Source organism: Anser anser (genome assembly GCF_964211835.1).
Source record: "Anser anser genome assembly, chromosome: 13".
NCBI lineage: Eukaryota > Metazoa > Chordata > Aves > Anseriformes > Anatidae > Anser > Anser anser.
In genome coordinates, this window is record NC_139734.1 from 18272323 (window position 1) to 18295266 (window position 22944).

A 22944-nucleotide genomic window follows, 5' to 3' on the forward strand; every position below is an offset into this window, starting at 1 on the left:
TGACTAGGTCCCTGTTGGCAATAATTATAGGAGTTAATGGACATTAACCTGAAATTTTGCTCCGGGACTGTCTTGTGGACCTGTTGGTTTTCATTTTGTGATGGTTTCCATGCAGCATAAACTCTACTTAAGATGTTTTTGCTCCTACTGCTGCAAAAGTCAGTGCTAGGAAATATTTGAAAATAATCAAATGTAAATTGTAACTTTTTTTTTTTTCATAATACTTTCACTTTAAAATGAGCATTTTCTTCAAATCCTTATTAGGTTTCCTATACTGCCTCTGTAGCATGAGGTCCTTACCTTACCTAGCAACACTTTCAGGTTGCTAATGTGAGCAAGATCTTCCTCCCGCTTGAACAGACAAAGGGGTTTTTGAACCTTTTCTTTGTCTGTCTGAATAGGTGTTGTTTAGGTTGTTTTTGTCAAAGATACTGTAATCTGCTTGTTCCATTTTTTTTTCTGTAATTTCGGTTACACTGAATTTACAGTTTTCTTTGTTTTATTGTAGCACAAGAGCTCTGCTTTCTTTTACAAAATTGTTTTTAGTCTTGGGTCATATCTGTTTTGATATGTGAGACATCTGGTTAGATAGATGTCTGATTAGATGTCTCACATAACCTTAGCTATTTGTTAAGAAAGCAGAACATGTTTCTACTTCTTAAAGGAGAAGTGCAATGTGAAGAAATAATAACTTCAAATGTACTCAAGTTGTACTCCCCTCCCCTTTTTTAAGGGTGCTTGCAATGACATAAAACTTTCATGTTATAGAAAATTACTTAATAATCTGTGGAAAACTGATTACAAGAATGTCTCCCTTTGTTGAAAGTGTAAGATGTTCTCTTTTCACCCTTGTGATTGTTTAATAAATGATTAATTTATTACCTCCACTTCCCTTCCCTTCTCAAGGATGTATAGCTACTGTGATATTTGGTCTTGACTCCCAAGCAATAAACTTATTCTGCTCCTCTTTTGGCATATTTTTTTCAGCGCAGGCAACCTTTCCTGATGCATGAGTTATAGGCTATAAGGATAAGTTTTTTTTTCAAGTTTCTCCCACCATAGGGATTGCTTTTCTTATTCTAAGTACATTAGATATTATTCACTTTCAAAATCTATTCATATTTCATAGTTTTTTTCTATATTTCCTCCTGGTTCATATATATTTTATGTGTATTTCAGGCTATTTTGCATGTCATGTGTGAAAATACCTTTACTTTTTTTTTTCTGCACTTACCTTTGTAGTATGGCATATTGATTGTTTTGGGTGCTTTCAGTCCCTGTTATAGGAACTTACATACAGGCAAGCTGAACTTAATTTTCTAAGTAAGATTTATTAAAGAGCATATCCAATGAACTGCTGTAATTGATTAAGAGTTTGGACAGATTTTTCTTTTGCTGGATCTAATTAAATTAAATTCTCTGCCTGACACTCTATGTTAACTACAAGTTGTAGGCTATGCTCAGGAATCATGGACTGATGCCTATTGTGTTTCTTGCTACATGGCCTCTCAGCCTGAAAAATGACAGTTGTTCCTTTCAATCTCATATGTCAATGTCTCTTTCAGCCGCAGATGTAACAGTCTTATTGAAAACTTTCTTTTTAAAATGTAAAATATTTTAATAAAATAGTGGTCTCCAAATATTAAACCATGAGGAAAATGTAGGATTGAATCTTCAGTTCTGAAGTAGTGTTTTGTATGTCTAAGAGCCATTTCAGACTAAATTTAATCCTCGAGCAACCCCTAGGTCAGGAAGGTTCATGGCTTATAGGATGAAGTATGTGGAAGGGTCTCAAGGGAGAATACAGGACTTGAGCAACCTGATCAAGACTTCCTGTTTTTGTGAGGTGTGCTACCAAATAAATACAAAACAGAACACTGTTTTAATACCACAAAGTAATACCACAAAGCCGAATTAAGATTTTACTCGCTTTACGCTGCAGGGTTCATACATGCCAAATCCTCTCAATTCTTGGCAAGAAAGTCCCAAGTCTCCTGCCTAGATGCCGTTGCAGAAAGAAGCATGCTGTTTGCCCTTGACTTAAAAAATCTGCAAGCTTTAGATGAAGTTTTGAGAATCTCAATGTAAAGCTACAGTCAGTTAGCTAGGGTGTTTTTATTATTATTATTATTTGTTTGTTTGTACATTATTTTGCTTTGTTTGTAGCTGTTTTTTGTTTGTTTGTTGTTTTTTTGAGGGGTGGGGATAGGATTGGTGGTGAGAGTGGTGGTCCCTCAATAACCAAGAGAGGGAAGATTTGTTATAGCTTCCTATAGGAGACTATAGGAGTAACTTGTAGAGCTTATTAAGAAGCTAATAATAGTTCAAGGTCTTTTAGGTAATAGAAGATTGAATGATAACCTTTTCATTTGGATTACAGTAATACAAGTAGTGTCAGACATCACAGTGCAGGCTGTCAAACCTACTATCTCAGGTATTTATCACTTGTTATTTAAGATTTATTATTTGAAGTTGTATAAGGCGTTTGTTTTCACATGACTCAGATTATGTGATAGGCTTCCAAGCACTTTTAAACATCTGAGATATATATATCTTCATTTATGCTTATTTTTCCACAAACATTTTTTCCTCAGTTTGATAAAAATAAATATGCTTACAATATGTTCATTAAATAAGAGAAACTTTCTAGGTCATTCTCACCTTGATGAAAATATCAGATAAACTTTATCTTTAAAGACTGGAAATATTTTCTTTATTTATTAATAAAGGAAGTAATCAAACTATCAATGTATTTTATTCACCATCTTCAATGCTAGACAGGTACAAAAAATCATAGATATTTTACTTCCTTTCTCTGCTGTTAATGTATTGATAGTTATGTATAATTCGTGTATTGATCAATATTGTTTCTTTTTTTGTGAACTTAAATGAATTATTAAAAATGCTTTTTCTGTTGAGAAAAATAATGAGTGAAAATTTGGCATAGGGATAATCCTCTGAATTTTCACAGTAGGGTATGAATATTAACAATGCTAAGAACGCACTCAGCAAAAATGTATGTCTGGTACATAGAAAATGAAAACCACTTGCTGCATCCTACTGTTACTGAAGGCAGTAAAGTTGCTTATTCAGCCCAACATGCCAGTATTTTAAATTTGTCATCCTTAGTACTTACATTTTTCTTATCTTTTCATTTGAATCGCAATATCAGCTTCCATATTCTGAAACAAACATTATTTAAAGAAAATAACTGAATCACTGAAATAATATTAACTTTTTTATTCATGCATGAAAAAATAAGCTCTGTGGTACTGAAATAAGAATAAAAAAGGGGTCTTCTGTGGATTATTATAGAGAATAAACTGAAATCCAACAAAGAGTGCTAGCAAATGTTTTATTTATCTATTTAATGTTAATGGACGAAATAAATGGCACTGAATTCTCAGCCTTGTAGTAATCAGCACTCCCACTGGCAGTGTTTGCAGATCAGTAGGAGATCAAATATACATAAAACTATATATACTTCTTTGAAGCAATCATCACTGAAGTACATTGTATCTTGAACAAATTGCTTGTGGAACATCCACCAGTGGTGGACAAGCTGATACTTTCACCAAGGAAAACACCACTTTTACACTTGAAGTAAAAGAGAATAGCAGTTAAAAGATCACAGAATTTTAAAAATATTTTCTGCTTAACTCAAAGTTTAAGACAACTTATTTTAAATAATTTCAACAAACTTTATTTAATAAACAAGAATTATCGTTTGCACATTCCAGTTGTCGTTTTCATTATGTTTGCCTTAAAAAAAGTCTAGCAGATGCTTGTTGTGTGCCCAAAAACATGATGGAAACAAGTAAGCACATTAGAAAATTGTCAGTAAGTCTAGTATATTAAGTAATGAAAACAGAAGGCAAGAGAAAGACATCTTGTGTGTTTGTTTCTTCTGACAATTCAAAATCAATACAAATTTGATAATGTTGAACTGTACTCAGAGATACTTTCCTAGCTAATATTCCCAGACATACTGCTTTATCCATACTTTTACTTCTCAGCTGAAAAAAAAAAAAAAAAAAAAAAAAAAGACCTACAACACAGTATATATTGGTATAGTTAAACAAAAGGAAACAAAAAGTGTACTGAATAGAATAGATATCAGGGGAAACAAATTATCTTGTTTATAGCTTGCAATATCCAAAACCAAATGTATTTTACTGGCAGTCTTGCAAAGCTTTATCAGTGGAGCCTGCCTCATGTGAAGTATAAAATTAACAGTTTGGTTTTTAAAGCAAACATAGATCAGTAGCACTGTCATCAGTAAATAGATGTCATTTATCAGCTTTTGTGGTACAAAATGTACTATTGCTTTGGGAAATTTGGATAACACAAAGAGAAGTTATAAAACTCCATATCTTTAGAGTTAAAATAGGTAGTAATAAATGTAAGGAACACTGTACTGATTCATATGTGAAATTAGATTTCTGATTGCTATGCTATGTAACTAGGTGTTTGCTCCTTATTATTAGGGTTATCATTTGTCAGTGGAATCCCTTAGAATGCTCTACATCTCAGTCTTTAATAATGCATGAGATTAAAAAAGTGCACCATGATGCCACTTTTTGAGAATAGTGTCACAGAAGACAGGATGCAGTGCTATTTATGGTTATCTAACATTTACATAAAATGTTTTTTAAAAGATATTCAATTTGCATATATTCCTGACAGAATAAGAAAAATTAATAACACTTTAGGTACAAAAATAGATGTATCTTTTTAGGATTTCTAGAGCAACCTTTGTTGTTTTTTCAGCCTTTGTGCTTTTCTGCTATTCAAGTATGTTCATATATGGTGACCTCAGATAAGTGCAGTAGCACTTTTGAGAGAACTTGCATAGAAAGTGAGATGAACAGAAGGATCTGAGGATATGAATCCTCCCCAAAAGGGAAAGATATTTTAAAATGAAGCATATTTAACAAGTAATCTTGCTCCTTCTGATTGTTTATAATTAGAATTTACTTGGTTTTCTCACTTTGATGTTCAACTAAAGAGTAAGATGCATTTCGGATAGTGAGTGTTGTTGACTATAGTGGCAAAGTTTGATGATGAATCTAATCCACTGGCAAGGTAACATTAATAATAAGGGGTTTTGTGGAGAATTAGAATTCATGCCTGAATTATGTTCCTTTTTTGTAGTCCAAGCCTTGGATGAAAACAGTTTCCACTGTTTGTGGAAACTTCTGTGTTCCTCAGCTTGATTTATGCCAGTCTTGATGAAATGGTGAAGCCACTAGTATTTGATTTAGACTAAATATGCAATGTAAGTTTAAACTTCAGCCACTTGATAACAGAATAAATTATGGAAATCAGAATGTGGTGAGCCCATTAAAGTGAACCTTTGCTGTGTGTGGAAGTGAGTGCACTATATGCTCAGTTTCCTTCTAGAAATAAAATACACTACCACTTGTTTTTGTTGATGTGATGGCATCTGTAAGTTCCCCAAAGTGGTTACAGAGAACTGAAATCATGGATCTGCAGGTTTGGTGCCCAGCTTTGCTGGTAATTCTGTGAATTTCTGCAAATCAGTCATTGGAAAATAAATTCCGATAATATAGCTTGTAAGCTTGTAATATCACAGACCAGCTCAAAAATTATGGCAACAGTATAGAACACAAGTCTACTTAAAAAAGACAGCTCTCAAAACCTTGATATTTTTCATGTCCTCATTAGTTTGGAGTTACTAGTTGACGTATGTATCGTTAGTGGAGGTAATGGGATTAATTTTCTTCTTTATTCATCAGCTGGCAAGAGGGCACAGGTTTGTTAACACTTGAGAAGAACTGCCTAGTGTTCTATTGTTGAATTAAAACTTCCAGTAACAAAATAAGACACAAAAAAAAAGTCTGCCACTCTCCATTATTTCTTAAACAACTAGCCAAGCCAAAATGAACCAGTCGTATTGTGATATTAATTGCCTAACATATTGCCGTTCTTGGTTCAGTGGTAACACCCATTTTGCTAGATGGGTAGCCTTTTTAAAACTTTGATCAGTTATTTCTTCATTAATTTTAGTTAATGCTTCATTGTTTTAGGAATTGATTTATTCTGCTGAGTTATTGTGATAAAATTCTGGAAGAAAAGTATGTGTACATCATATAATTAGTTCTTATTTTTTCGGGAAATTTTGCTAATTTTTTAATGTTCTGTTACCACGCCATTGCTAAATGTGTATTCATTATATTAGATATTTCTCTTAGTGAGATAAATAATTTTAGTATCATTTATTACAGAAATGCAAATTAATAATAATAATAATAATAATGATAATAATAATAATAATAATAAAAACATAGCAAGAACAAGTTCTGGCAGGAAAATAGGCACTTCTAAATACCATTTTTTTCTCATAGTTGTCTTAAAATGATCTATGGGTTTGCTTCACGTTTGTATTATTGTCTTTAGCAAACTCTGTGGACATAATGAAGAGAACATTTTAGAAAAGGACCATGTTGCTAGCTATGTATTTAAAACAGAGAAATCAGTGCTCCTCCTTTTTGCCATGCTAGGACTTGCTTTTTTATACTTCCCAAATTGTGTTGACCACTTATTTTTGAAAACCACCTTTTTTCAATGATTACTGATACTTTGTATCCAGTTACTTAAAGTATATGTAGCTACCACAGAAACATTCAAGGACAATTAACAAGGTCCTAGTATGGCACTGTTACCTAATTACCTCATGAATCAAAATGCACATGTGACTATTAAGTAGGAAATCTTTCTTTATTTTCCAATGAAAGCATTCTGCTTTGTCCAAGTAATTAAAACTTTATTGGATTGATTCAAAAATAATGTCTTTCTGGCAAAGTGCATATCCTTTTTCTGAACATCAAACTTTTATTTTTCCTTCTTTACTCTGAGTTTTATGTTTACTACAAATATTTTTGAAAGTCTATAGTCACATGGAGATAATTTTTTTAACTTTTTTTTTATTATTTTTATTTTCTGTCTGCAAATAATCTGCAAAAGAGGGACAGGTGTAACATCTGCGAAAATTTGGATAAAACTTTCAGTTTTCTCAATGTTTCACTGCATTTGTTATGGATTATATTTTTCACTTTTTTCTTGTAACATGTAAATTAATATTAGAAACACTGGCCACCTTTAAAAAAATACATTTCTAATCTATTTTTTCCTTGTTATTTTTGATACACATGCTAATACCATCTGTTAATGAGTCTGGTGATAAACTACTTCCTTTGCTTTTCCTACCATGGCCTCCTTTGAAGTTTGCTTTCACTAACTCACTTCTATATAAGTATTATCAGTCTCAGACCAATTTATTATGAAATTTTGATAAAGGTATGTAAGAAAAAAGAAAAATATTTAGAATAAAGTGTCTTCTATTTTAAATGTGTTATTGTATACTTTGATTCTATGTAAAAATTAGATCTAGAAGAATTTTATACATTAAAATTTAATTATTTAACTTGTACTCTGATTGAGGTTATTTGTCCAGAGCGAACTAACCCTTATGAACAGAATATAATTATGAAAAGATTTGTGTCATCTTGTACCTTAGGACTCATACAAAACATGTTTGTTGGTTGTGTAAGTAGTTGGCACAGAAAAATGTTGGCACATTTCATTTTCTATTTGCTGTTATTACAGTACTAGCAGAGTAATTTGATCCAGATTTTCATGAAGCTAGCCAAACTCACCTTGGTTACTGCATGCTGATTAAAATTATTTCTGTACAGGTTAATATCGTATAAAGTACAACTTGGCAACACATAAATAAATAAATAAAGACAGGTTTTTACCTTTTGTAATCAAGCATCTTTATCTATACATGAACTTGAAACAATTTCATAAAAAGATCGTTCCACCAAAGCCCAAGCACATCTTGGCCTATTCCTGAATTCGTCTTTGTTTTTGTGAAAACAATCCTGACAATAAGCGCTTTTACCTCTCTGTCTCCAGATAAATGAGCCACTCATTCAGAGTCAAAGGATGGTGGAGGCTGGAAAGGGACATCTGGAGGTCTTCTGGTTCAGCCTTCAGTCACGTTTCCCAAATCTCTTAATTTTCTTTTACACTTATTCAGACTTATAAATTGAAACCCAATCCTTAAAATCTATATTCTTGCTGAAAATAATGTATGTGAAGGAATTAAATTATTGAAATGCACATGACACATTATGAGATCAACTACTTACTTGCTGGTGTATACAGCAATTTTTCTATGTTACTTTGAAAGAACTATTTCATAACATATATGTCAAGAAATAGGATTCTTACTGAGGCTGTAGTTTGATATTTTAGTCATTCATTGTCACTATTGAATCTCCTTGATACAAAGGCCTCTCTTTTATTCATCTTTATAAATAAACAACAGTAAGACATTTCATAGACATTTCATTTAAGATAGTGCAGCTATGAAGTAGTACAAGTGAATTTACATTCAATACTCTGTGACTGTTGGAATGAATAATTGTAAAATGTGTTTCAGTTGGAATACTTCTTTACAGTCTCTCACTACTATTACAAAAATTGTTGTTTAGAGAGAGATCACATCCTAGGTCCTTAGAAGCTCTGTTCTGCCATGTGATCACTCAAGTCAATAAAGATACAATGATGTATCTATCAGTTAAGGATATGGTCCTCAAAAAAGTTCAGTTATAACAGTGAAACAGACTGTGTTGAATTTCTCCTGCATGATCTAATAGGAAAATAGAAAGCTAAGTTGACTGAAAGCACAGAAGTGCTCATTGTAGCCCATGATTACAGTAATTCCTTTGTTCTCAGCAAAATCTTTTATAAACCAGCAGCAATACAAATGTTTCTGAAACATCACTTTTATTTATTTATTTATTTATTTATTTAAGAGATTGTTACAGATTTCCCCTCCTGTTTGGGGATGAAATTGTTTCCTTGACAGTTGGCAAAGACAGGAGATTCACAAGTCTCAGCAACTGTTTTCCTGGTGGAAACATCCAAGTGAAATGATTAGAACATCTGGCAAAGCTCTTAAATAATACAGTACTTTGAAACAGAACTGATTCAGTGTTTCCTAGGACATTACATCAGTGTCATTAGAAAAATTAATATTCCAAAAAAAGTGCTTAATTATAATTATACTTCACAGATGTTCTACTGGAAAAAGTAGAACATGGTGATTTCAGGTTGAGCTCTCATGCCGGCAGTCTAATGCAGTGCCACTTCACTTTCTGTCTATAAAGAAATACTAATTACCTTGTTATAGCTAAATTATAGGTGAGGAAAGTTAGCAACAGCAAGTGCCCAGAATCTGAGATTATGTAAACAATAAATTCCCCATTTTATCAGCTGCTGTATCAACTGTATTAGACTGAAAAAAAAATCCACATGGTGATACATCTCTGCCTGATCTGATAAACAAACCAAGGAACTCCATGGCTGTGGCCAGTATTCTGCTACCTGAAATGCAAATCTATGCACTGTTTTTTACAATCCTCTACTTGCTACCAACTAAAAACAGGGCAGTCAGATTGCAGAGTGCTGTTCCTTCAGTTGGGTGAATGACTTCCCAGTAACATACTCAATGAAAAAGTGGGATCTTAGCATGCTATTAAAACTCAACTGTATTTAATGGTGCCTAGGAGGTAAACCAAGGTTGAAAAATGAAACTTTGGGGACATTCCCTAGCCTTTCACTACTTGAACAATTTTAGAAAAGTTTTTTTTTTTTTTTTATTTTAACAGTGAAAAAAATTGGTATGTATTAAGCTGTTGTGAGCTAGAGGAGAGAAGGCAGATTTAAAGCTAAACATAGGAACAAGTGTGGTACACAACCTGAGCTATCAGAGAACACAACACTAGGAAAAAGAAAAGAAAAAAAAAAAAAAAGCCTAGCAGAAGGTTTTGTTAGAAACTTGTTGAACAGACCTTGCTGATCTGAGCATAGAAAAGTTTGCTTTGATTTCTCTGGTTCTCCAGAAGTTATATTTTACAAAATAACAAAATCTCAGTTAACAGAATAATGAGTAATGTCCACCACCAGTTCCTCCTTCTAAGAAAAACAAAATCAATGTTTTTTTTTTAGTTGTTGAGGTCGTAAGTACAGCTTCCATGCTAGATAAAAAATAATCTCCATGATTTCATGAAGTCACCTGGGAATACTGTGAGTGAGTTCAAATACAGCCTTAACTCATCTGGAAATAAAAAGTGCTTGGACAGGAGATCTACATTTGAGATTTTTAAAAAATAAATAATTTACTATAACTCCATCAAGCCAACATCTTCCAATAATAAGGTGCAGTTAACATGTGCTAGCCCTGTTCCACTTCTATTTAGCCAACTGTTAATCATAGCTTTGTTATTGTAACAAACTGTTATTCATGGTTCATTGGGAAAATTTATGTGCGTGGCCATTTAAAATCAAACAGTGAAATGTATTTCTGAGTTCCAAGAAAGGAGGATAAATTTTTGAAAACTCCTGCTTCCATACAATTTGAAAATATGTCCAGTACTACTAATTAAATTACTCAGCTGAGCCTCTGAATTTAATTAACTGAATGAGGCTGTGATGGATGCAATGTTTATGTTATTTTGCCTGATATTTCATCTCTAATGAAACCTCAAATTTGTTTTCTCAACATGTGAGAAAAATTAAATATTCTATATATTTATTTAATTAGGTATCTGTAAAGTGCTTTGCATTATTTTTTCCCCCTTGAAATGTTCACTGCTTCTAGTAGCTTAAATAAATCCTTTAGGTTTAAAACAAACAAAAAACACCAACCAACCACCAACAAAAAACACCATAAAGAATTAGGAGGGTGTTGGTTCTGCAGGTCTACAAGTTCTTCATCTTCAATCTAAACGGTGGACATCTCAAGGGTGTCCAGTGTAACATGCAATACCATGTAGTGTAAGTGGTAACACTTGGCATGCTCACATTTGTCAATGCAAAGCTTTCATGTCCTCTGTATATTCTGAAAAATGTAAAGGAAATTTTTTCTTATGACTACGTCCTGTGCATGTGAAACCCAAGATTAAAAGCATACTCTGATAGATTCACAGTTTACCTTTCCTCTGTTGTGTTCAAGAAATTATTATCTCATAATAGAACTTGCAGTTTTTAACTAGCAATTAAAAAAGTTGCACAAGATAAAATATATGATTTATTTTATTTTATTTTATTTTATTTTATTTTACTCCTAGGCTAGCCTGCATGTGCCAGTGAAGTATGGATTCATTTTTAATCAAATAGTAATATTATTTTTAAATATTTTTTATACCTCAGCTTTCATCAAATCTAGACTTCTTTTTTTTTGTAATCTTTGCTCTCAAATCCATGTTTTAAATTTCCAAACTATTTTCATATAGTTTGTTGACTTGTGCTGCATTTGGCTTGATTTTGCATAATATTAACATCAGCACCCAAACAGTGATGTTTTGTTTCTTTCTTGCTCCGTAATACTTTTACTTAATCAAGCCCTAAGATTTATTGAACAGCTTTAGCTAATGCATCCTTGGTTGAATGGGGAATAGAGGAAAAAGAATGGAGAAAACTATTTCCTTCTTTAAACTTTTATTTCTCTTACCTAGCAGTTATTAAACTATGTAGGAAATGTTACATCATATTACTTAGTTCTGCTGACTCTAGTTTATAGAAAGGCATTAAAAGCAGTAGGATTTTCCACATTCACCTCTTCTAATGCAGACGGCCTTTGGACCCCTCTTTGAATGAAACAGCATGAATTAGGATTTTGTGGGGCATGTTTTCAGGTATTTCTAGCTACTTCCTCTTCTCAATTTTATGGTCAGAGAATAAAACTAGTCTTTTTCAAAACTGCTAGTTTTTGAGATGAACTGTTATTAGTACTGCGGCTTTCCATAACCTATTGTGTATCTTTCAGTCTCATCAAGCAAGACTCTTTAGGTTACTGCTCCAAGTGTCTTGGGACTCAATTTTATACAAGAATCCCCCAAAGGGTGTTCTGAGTTGCGGGAACTTCAGGCTGTGTCAAAGATCCTATTTTGTGTGTTGCTACCATCATGTAGTGACATGTAACACAATACTGTCTTGGAGTTCCCTAAGCCAGTAGTTGAACACTTGACAGGTGATTTTACACTGAAGTATCTTAAATTTAATCCAAAAGTTTATCTGGCCTGCTCTTAAGTGATAACAGGAATCAAGCTTAGTGAGTTTTTCCTTGTTCCTGAACCCTTCATCTATAAATGAAATCAGCGCAGAAACTTCCAAAGCATAATGTTTTTTCATAAGTGCTTTTTAATACTTGTTTCATTAAGACTTCAAATAAAAACTTCTTATTTACAAAACAAGAAAACAAAAAGCCCATACATGCCGAAATTCAGATGTGGACTCCATGTGAACCATTCTATGTTTGTTGACAACTTGTAAAATACAGTATAAAATGTGTACAATTTATTTTGAAGTTTTCTCTGAACATGAAAGTAGTAGTATTGGAGTTTAAGATATAAGTGGAAATATGTCCTGTATTGCATTCTGTTGTGAGGCAATGCAACTAGAGACATTTTAGCATAAGGTTTCTGTTATGCTTATTACAAGTCATTTTGTTACTTTGCAAGGTTGTGACTTGTATCTTTGCGATTTTGTTGCGTAAATTTCTACACCTCCTCTCATTGGGTTATCTGACAGGGACAGTAATTAGCACTAAACTCCAAGGCAATTTGTTTTCATAAAATTAATAATAATGAAGATAATTTCATTTTTTAAAGCAGCTCTGTGAAAGGCATCTCAGATCACTGTATGGAGATCTTGATTATGCAGTGAAAAGGAGCTATTCACAGGAGGGAGTATTAGCATAGCCACATTCCACTAAAACACTCTTGCCAAGTTTCTGTGCATAAAATCATAATCATGCTGTGTTTATGTTATTAGCTTCCATCGTTCAAGCTGCTGCAGTCCCCTCTGTAAAAGTCTATATAGAAGAATTTTTATATGCCAGGGAATACAATCCCTAAACACTTTAAAGTGTGATGCATTTAAAGTAATGCAAACAAAGTACATCAAAATCCAGAAAAGAAGACTGGGTGAATCACTATTTGAAATATTTCTGTTTTCTGTCTGTGAAAATTGAAATGACTGATGGTAGGAAGAAAACTGATTTTGTTATATTCACTTTTATTTCAGTTGCTTGTCTTTAAATTCTATGAAGTGAGTTAGAGAAAGCAGCCTGAGACGTTATGGAATCAATGTATAAATTTAAACCTGATTTGAACAATGCTACTCTTGTTTTCTTTCAAAGCAAAGTATTATGTGGCTCTTAATGCCAGTGCAACATATAGGGATAAATCATGGCACTAAATTGGTGACTGACAGACCTTTTTAATTCATGAATTTATGGTGCCTAAATGTCTTCCCAAATAGCACATGAGGGTTCAGACATATTTTGTGAATCTACTTAGAAGAACATCAAAACTCTGTGTTGATTTTTTTGTTTGTTTTGTTTTGTTTTGTTTTGTTTGGTTGGTTGTTTTTTGTTTTTTAAATGCAAAAGAGTAAACTAGATCAGGAAGAATAACTACTTATTGAAACCAAAACTGTTGTTTTGGGGACTTGATTTTCTGAATATACTTACACTCTGGCTTGTGCTAAACCTCTTCTCAAACTTTGTCACTTTTGGCCTTGCTATCTCACTTCTCAGACATATAGCTGAGCCAGGGTTTCATCTCATTTTATTTAAACCTTCATCACATTTCTTCATCCTTTTCTCTTTAAATTTTCTTAACTTGGAAACCCATTGGTTAATTGGCAGAGGTGCTGTGTATAGTTAAGTAGTCTGAAAATTGTATCCCTAAATATTTTACATTGGACATCCTAGTTTGAAGGGAACCTTGTTGTATCTCTGTCTCATTTACCCATCTATAAAATGAAGATAACACTATTGCCTCATCAGGTATGATGGTTCCTGTCTGTTAGTTGTTTGACTGCTATGGAGGATTTAAAGAGCTCGTGAATTATTTGGTATTCTGGAAATGAGTTGAACAGAGTGCATGAATACATGCAGAGGTAAATATCATCAACATTATTTACATATTGATGAAAATAATAGGTCAGGTTGAAAGGTAAAAGTATTAGTAAGTGCTTGTTCAAATATTGCTCTTGGTCCTGAGCTTCTAATGAATAAAGGCACCAGATCTGGCACAGGGCATTTCAGAAATTTACAATACTTAGCTTACAGCCTTTTTCATTCTGTCAGCAGATTTTAAATCCATAATCTTTACAAAGATTAATGAAAGACTAAGAACAAATTCATCTTAAAAAACTTAGAAGTTTGGAAATACTGTTAGTAAGATAAGATATATTTGCTTGTTATTAATGGTTTAAACTCATTACTTTGATATAACCTTATCAAAAATGTTTGTGGCTTATTTTCAAAACTAAAAAACAAAACAAAACAAAAAACATTTTTATTACCATTATCATTATTTTTACAATACAACAATAAATGTGGTAGAATATTTATAAGAAAACTGTGTATTTTAAGGAATGGCAAACTGTTGAAAACATCCTGATTTTTTTTCCCCAGATATATTTGTTGAGTGTTTTCACCAGGTTGTTCATGTTATGCTGAATCCAAATGAACCTGATAATGAGAATTAAGCTAGCCTTCAAGATGTGAAGAAAGCATGAATCAGAGTGAGGAGAGTAAAATAACATTTACTGCCATTGCACATATTTGCAATATGTGCAAAATATTACTGAAGTGCTGCTGTAACATACTTTATCTCCTGTCAAATACTGATCAAACACAAGTTCTTCCTGTTGCTTTGTTTAAAATGGCTGCTTAGAATGATTTCAGAATTACACAAGGAAAAGCATGACTGAGAGTCAAGAGGCTACAGCAATTCTCTATACATCAAATCCCTCCAGCATTGCAGTGTCATGGAGCATTTCCTATTAGAAGAGGAAAGTGTGGGATGTTATTACTTCAGCTCTTCTTTCTTTCCTCTGCAGAATTGTTAGTTGTCATTGGATCGTTGTCTAGCATTACAGGAGTGAAATGAGGGAGGAAGCCTAGAGCAATCCTGGAATATCAGGGATGCAGGTGGGTTTTACTTCCCTGATGTTGACTAAGGCAGGTGGTGAAAGGATTAAGACTGCAGGCAAAAAATTCTTACTGGCTAAACAGGTTAGCAGAAGACTGTTTTCTTCCCATTGCTCGGATATTACTCATGCATCCAGAAAAGTTAATGGTCAGGATATGTAGCTGCATATTTGACATGTTTCACATGTTTATTATGAATTTAATGTGACTAAAGTTGTTGTATTCTATTTGAAAATGCACTCAGTATGTGATTCATTTTGATTACTTGCTACAAAAGTTTCCTGTAATATAACCCCATTCTTCGCTGTCCCAGATTCTCATTTATACAAATTTCTTGTATCATGAATTTTGTACAGATTCCTGACAAGGTCCCCCATGTCACTAAGCTTGTTAAGGTCTGTGCTGCTCCATGTGGTACATCTAAAATCAATTTCAGTCACATTTGACCATTGCGCAGATGGAACATTATTCATACATTAGACTTTCTAAGTGGGGTAGAGCAGAACCTTACATTTATTCCTTACAATTGTATCTGCATTTTTATATTATATATGGTTCAGTAACCTTTTGTAGAAGACCAGAAGATGCCTCTGGAGGCAACGCAATGTGCATCAGAACTGATTTATACTATAACATCTGTCAACTTTTCCCTAGGATCTAGTTGTGCCAGGATACACATGTCATCCCTCCTAATGACTTATCAAAAGATAGCAGCTGACTGTGGAAAGAGATGTACCATGGGAATGAGTCTGATACTACTTTATGCCATTTTTCCAAGGAATAGTGTTGAATGTACATTTATTGGCTTATGGATTTTGGAATTTGCAGTTTAGTGTGGATTTTGTCCATAAGGTTAATGATTTTTCTTAATGTGTTTCTGAAAATAAATAGTTGAAATTCTGTTGTGAAATGCATAAGTAATTAATTTTGAAAATATATCAGGTAGGATTCAGAAGAACACCATTTTCCTGTTCTATGAAATTTCTTAAAATTTAAAAAAAAAAAAATCCTCAAACCAATATCATCCTTCTCCCAAGCAAACAGAAAAAGCGGGTAAAAGAGGGTTCAGCATAGCCAATGTGCATATATTGTGTAGCACTGACTAGTGCATGGACTTGAAAATAGATCTGCATCTCATGTGAATATTTTGCCTACTTGAATATTACTTGAACATCTCTGTCATTTTCTATACCTGTTGTTTAATATGCTAGGTTTTGATGAAGACTGAGTGACAGCCAGATACTCACAGGAGTTACCTAAATGATAAACGATGTAGAGCTTCTAATTCCTCCTTTAAGTTTTACATCCATTATACTTTTAGTATGTGGTTATTTTGTGGAGCCTCTCCAGCCCAGCCCTGCCCTGCCCTGCCCTGCCCTGCCCTCTCCTCTTTTCCTCTTTTTTGTATTCTTAATATAACTAGAATTTTCTTTCCTTAACTTAACAAAATTCCTTTGTTAAGTCCTTCCTTAACAAACTCCAAGTAAATAAACACCCTTTTCAATAAAATTCTAACTAGTAAGTTTTCTCAAAGACAAAAGAAAGAACGTTTTCTCAAAGACGAAAGAAAGAAAGAAAGAAAGAAAAGAAAGAAAGAAAGAAAGAAAGAAAGAAAGAAAAAAGAAAGAAAAAAGAAAGACAACTGAAAAACAGATCAGAGCTACCTTGGTGTTTTATAAAGAAAGTGTGTCTTCACTTTTAAAAAACATTTTAAAAGTTTTCTCCTGAGATATGTATTTGTATTAAAATATTTATTCTAATATTTTTGTTATTAGGAAAAACAGCCTTTAATACCATATTTGGAGTTCATTGGCGTAGACATCCCTGATCATTGAACTGCTTCAATCAGTCAGTTCTTTTCTCTGTGAGGATGCTGTGAATATGAGCGTTTTGTGACAGGAGGTTTGGTTCTGAATTTTTGAGATTGGGGTATCCAGTAGCTAAATTGTAGCAGTTAATGGAATTAAGTGTATAAATGAGCAGGATTTTTTTTTTCCTAACAAGAGATTAAAATTATTATTTATCATATGCTACAGAAATCCTATTTCAGTCTGTCTTGAAAAATCTCATTTATTTGTTCCTCTTTGGTAGTAAAGTGGGAAACTCTAAAATGGCATTTTTATTATGATTTTTATTTGGAATTTTAATTATTTTGACTAATATTAGTGAGACTAAACAATAAATTTCTAAGATTACACATAGTGCATGCATGCATACAAAAGTAAAAAATAAAATTAAAGTATAGTCTGAGTATAACTGCAGCTGTCTTTGCAGATTTTAATTCTGCACCATGTTTTGTGTCTCTTTATGTGATAGTTTTTTGATAGAACATTAATTCAATTTAACAGATTGGCATATATGTTAGCATGATTTAGACTGATACATGTATTTTTATTTTCCTGTTTAGAAATCTCTGGTAAGTGAAAAAAAAAACCATTATATAATTTGCAGAACATAAAATTAAGAGTTAACTACACAAACTGGTATTTTAAATACTGAATATAAAGTGAATATAGTATAACATAGTTATCTGTATACAGCATAATGCAAGGTGAAACTATTGTGCAATTTCTCATACAGTCTTATACCAATCATTAAAAATGTTCCATCTCACACAAAGGGAGGCGTCAGTGTTATTGCAAGAAGTCCCATTGAACCAGAAGATAAAGACTTCTAGCTGCGATCTTCATTCTGGAGCATTAGGTGACAAGTCAGACCTAGGCAAGTACCTTAAAACCAAAGATCTAGCTACCTCACCCACTAGTTGTGGGTAGTTATAGATAAGGATTCTTGATGGATAGTACATATGAGGAGTCCTATAGTAAGGATTTCATAAACTTATTTAAGAAGAACTTATTTTGTGTATATTATCATATGCAAAAAGTGTTGGGAAGCACTTCTGTCTCTATATCAGAATTTTATGTATTTTCTTTCCCAGAAGATGAGAAAATATGAGAGAGAATGTTCTGGAGTCCAGTTTCTAGTCACCAAGGTTCTGCTCTGCCTGTATGAAAGACCTGCAGCTGTTTCTTTCAAGTTTAAAGACAACGTCCTAATTAGGCACTGAGCTATATCAGCCATTCTGAGGAGAAAGAATCTCATTGCCTCCTAGCAGCTGACCTTATTCTAAATAATCTCATACTCAGCAGTTCATAGGCAGAATTCTGATATGTAGATCTAATTTGCTTAATTAGTGGAGTTATCTAGAATGTGAGACCTGGCTTCAATCTCTTAGTTGCTTATGTAAAGTAGAGTAAATCTAAAAGAAAAAACTGTAAACTCACCTTGCAATAGACTTTTTCTGGAATTTAGCATATTCACCTGAAATATGACAGGGTGAATGATGGGAACTTTGATAAGCTTTTTAATTCTCAGTTTCCTTTATGCAACTCTGTGCTGTGGCACTTCAAAGATACCATCGTATCAGTAAACAGACTACTGCAGCAAGGGTTACCAATATGAGAATGAACATCTTTCCTTTAACATTGATAGAAGATGATTCAATAATACCTATAGAGCAATTTCAGGTGTTTATTCTGACCCAATACACTGTCATCCTGAGCTGAATATATGTATTTCATTAATGAAACTAGCCCAAACTCCAGTACAAGTTTATGAACTTTCTAGAAATAGGAAGCATGGCTAGGGAAATTTTGCCTAGAATTGATATACGCAGGGCAGTTTTTTTCCTTATTGTTTGTATTCTTGAAGGTTGGAGTAAAGAAGGAAAAATTCCTGTCTTAAATGAAACATTGATTTATTTTAGACACAACTGTCAATAGTTCCTTGTGACTCTCTTTCATTAGGTTAAGGTGAAAAATCAGGTTAAGAGATAGGACCTCCTTTGGGTTGTTCAGAACTTCTTGAAAATGAGGACAGTTTAAAGCAATTAACTGATGACATGACGGCTTGAAGATTTTACTGATTTGTTTTGTTTTGTTTTGTTTGTTTGTTTTTGTTTGTTTGTTTTGGGGGGGAAGGGAATCATGCGGAAGGATTTGGGGCAGTGTAGTACTTATGCAGCCAAAGGCACTTAGCATGTCTGAAACTCTTTTCTCTCTTGTTTATTCATTAGAGTAAAACAAGAGAACATTATGAAGATTTGCCTGGTATTCGGTGGGGCTGCTTCTTTAATTTCCTGAAGTATATGTATTGGATATGATTTCCACAACAATATTAGTGGTGGTAAATAGAAAGTAACATGGAAGTAAGAATGATAGTGAGGCAACTGTGATTTCAGAGCGATGTGGCTCCCCTTGTGTGTAACGTGGAATAAGCCGTCCCGTGGCTTTCCTCACTTTAAAATATTTCAGAAAGCTGAATAAATTTGGTAAGAAAAATGCAAAATAATGAAATATATGATCAGATAATCTCTGTGATGGAGTTTCCAAAAACATTTTTACAGTAAGAAAATTTTAGCAGAAAGTATACTGCCTCAGCTCAAACAAGTTTCTTCATGTACATATTCAATGTTTCTTCATTTTGGAAGAAGTAGGAACAGGGGTATACAACAGGATCTTTCATGTAAGCAAAATGAAAACCTACATATTACAATCAAAAAGGGAAATTTACATTTTGTTTTGAATCTTTGGGGCCAGAGAACCCCAGGTTGGTCAATATCTAGCCCTAATTCTGTAGAAAATGCATCTTTTAATAACTTTTATGTATAGAATTATAGAACCATAGTTGTATGCATATCCCGAGTTGGAACTCTGGACTTGTGACATCGAGTCCAAATCCTGACACCACACAGGTCTATCCAAAAATTCAGACCATATGACTGAGAGCATATTACAAACTTTTCTTAAATTCCAACAGTCTTGATGCCATGACTATGTCCCTGGGGAGCCTATTCCCGTGTGCGACCACCCTCTTGGTGAAGAACCTTTTCCTGATATCCAACCTGAACCTTCCCTGTCGCAGCTTGAATCCATTCCTTCGGGTCCTATCACTGGTCACCAGGCAGAACAGATTGGCGCCTGCCCCTCCACTCCCCCTCATGAGGAAGCTGTAGACCACGGTGAGGTCTCCCCTCAGCCTTCTCTTTTCCAGGCTGAACAAACCAAGTGATATCAGCCACTCCTCGTAAATCTTCCCGTCTAGGCCCTTCACCATCTTAGTAACCCTTCTCTAGACACTCTCGAATAGTTTCACATCCTTTTTGTATTGTGGTGCCCAGAACTGCACACAGTACTCACGGTGAGGCCGTACCAGCGCAGAGTAGAGCAGGACAATCACTTCCCTTGACTGACTAGCAATGCCATGGTTGATACGGTTGGCCCTTCCAGCTGCCAGGGCACACTGCTAGCTCATATTCAACTGTATAGCTGTTAGTATTTTTAAATTTTATTTATTATTGCCTTTTCTAGATGTATTCTGTTTTTGTCCCTTTCTTTGTGTTGGAGTGCATGAAAAATATAATTAAAAAAAAAAAAACCACTGTGGTTTTCTCTCTTGAGATTTCTACAATTTGAACGGAGGTACTTTATCCTCAAAAGGTCAATGGGTCAAAATATTGTACATGAAGTTGTGTCAGACAACATTGACTTACCATTAACTTTCTGTTCCAGCTGTATTATGTTTAAATCTTCAGAAACAAGCTGTGGGTATAATTCCCTTTATTGTTTTAGTCAAGGTAGAGGATTTTTGTCTGTAAACATTCCAAAGGACTCATATGTGGCTGCCAAGCAAGCATTCTGTCTGGCATTTTTGAGTTGATGAAAGAGCTGCTATAGGTTTATAGTTGGATTTCAAAATACAGAATTTGGAGAAGTATATTGCAAATGTAATGTTACCCAAGCCTCCCTTGATGAGAATTTAAATAAAGAATGACCCAGTGGAATTGCAGTACATACAGTGCAGCCATTTAAGACAATGTCTCAATTTCTCAAGCCTAGAGCATGTTAAAAATAGGGATCTGAAGCTTTTGGTTTCCTTGGGGAACAAAGTAAGTGCTTTTCAGTTTCTCAAGTCATTCGCTATTGACTGAAGTAGCCTTCTATAGTTGCTAATAGAGAAAGACTATGATTTCTAAAACAAAAGAATAATAAACATTATTAGTATATAATTATATATGCTATATATATGCCTAATATAGTGGAAAAAAATATTACAGGCTTTATTTTCATCTTCTTTTCAGTCAGTGTAGGAATAATCACAATATGATGCATTTTTAAAGGTATGATGCATTTTTAGAGGTACATGTTGTGGTGGTTTTACTCAGGTGGGCAGCCAAGTTCCACCATGGCTGCTCTCTCACTCCCTCTCCTCAAAGAGGAAGGGGGAGAAAATACGACACAAAGAGATCAAGGTTTGAGATAAGGATGATTTAATTAAAAGGAAAAGGAAGATGGGAAAAAAAAAAAAAGGAGAGAAAAAAAAGCAAAGGCCACTCAGAAGCACAGAGAGAGAAAAAGCAGTTACTATCTACTTTCCATCAATCAGCAATGTTCGGTCACATCCTGGGAAGCAGGGCCTCAATGTACATAGCGGTTGTTCAGGAGGACAGACACTTCCACGAGAGCTCCACCCCTCTCCTTCCCCTTTCCCACCTTTTATTGGTGAGTGTGACATCATTTGGCATGGAATATCCCGTTGGTTGATTTAGGTCAGCTGCCCTGGTGATGTCCCCTCCCCATCACTTGCCCACCCCCATCCTGCTCGCTCCTGGGGGCTTGGAGGGAGTCCTGATGCGGTGCCAGTATTGTGCAACAATAGACACAACACTAGACACAACACTGGTGTGATACCAATGCTGTTCTAGCTACAAGTGCAGAGCACAGCACGGTATGGGCTGCTGCAGGGACAGTTAACTCCATCCCAGCCAGACCCAGCACACATGTAAAAAAAGAAGATAAACTACAATATGAAATATAGCAGCTTATACCTGAAGCATTCAGGATTTCTGGATGATACACAATTCAAATTCTGGGTAGATCTACAAGTGCTTAGCTTCTGAGAGCTTTCTGCTCTTGATACTGGCCAGATTTCCTCTGCCATATCTACATGTGGTCATATGTAGAAACAGATTGGAAGATTAATTCTAGAGTAAGAGTATGAGGGCCCAGAATTCTCCCAGTTGTCCATGTATCCAATACAAAGAGAGAGTCATGTCCAGGGTGTGGTAGTGATCTTAGATGGATCGTATTCTGCCATTTCTGCATGTTATTGTTGGCTGTGTACAGAATCTACAGTTCTCAACCCCACAGTTATATACTTAAATTTTGATGGATAATTCCCTGTGTAACAGTGTTTCATTACAGTTCCTGCTTATTGTCAGCTTTTGGAAAAAAAAATAAAATTACATTTAGGATAAAAAATAAAAATAGTGTAGTGTGAAGTAAAATAAAAAGCACTATGTCAGAATTTGCTGGCTGGAATCTCTCTTGACCTCGTCAAGTTTCCATGCATATGTCTGTTTATATAATATAAAACATGAAATAGAAATATATGTGTACCAAAAATAAGCCAAAAAATCATTGATAGGCTCATGTGGGAGACATATATATTTATGCATATATACAACTTCTTAGTGTAGAAATACTTGCTAGGTTAGGAGATTTCAATTGTGTTAATTGCAGTGGTCCTGCAATACATCAACATCATTATTGCTCTGAAAATTATCCCCTGGCACAATGAGGGTCAATGTTTGGTATTGATATATTCCATTTTTACTTTCTTAGGTCACTTTTATTTCAGTCTGGAAGTACAGTCAAAACTTAGGTAAGTTTTTTCTAGTGCCATGAACTGTTTAGAGGTAGATCTATGAAAAATGTAGGCTTTTTAAAATACAAGACTTGAGCAAAAGAGAGATTTGTTACCTCAGAAATTTTTAGAAAGTCATAAGTAATTGCCCACTACCTCTCTGAAATAGGTTTATAGGAAAATGTACATCCTCCTCCTTACAT

General features: G+C 34.0%; 1 protein-coding gene across 1 annotated transcript in view; it reads left to right on the top strand.

The window, feature by feature from the left end:
* LOC310881070 (uncharacterized protein) overlaps positions 1–22944 on the top strand; it is a 155146-nt gene that overhangs the window by 95735 nt on the left and 36467 nt on the right. The window contains exon 8 of the mRNA XM_083797803.1: positions 22720–22759. Coding sequence (XP_083653929.1) covers positions 22720–22759 — 40 coding nt within the window. The remainder of the gene's footprint in view (positions 1–22719; positions 22760–22944) is intronic.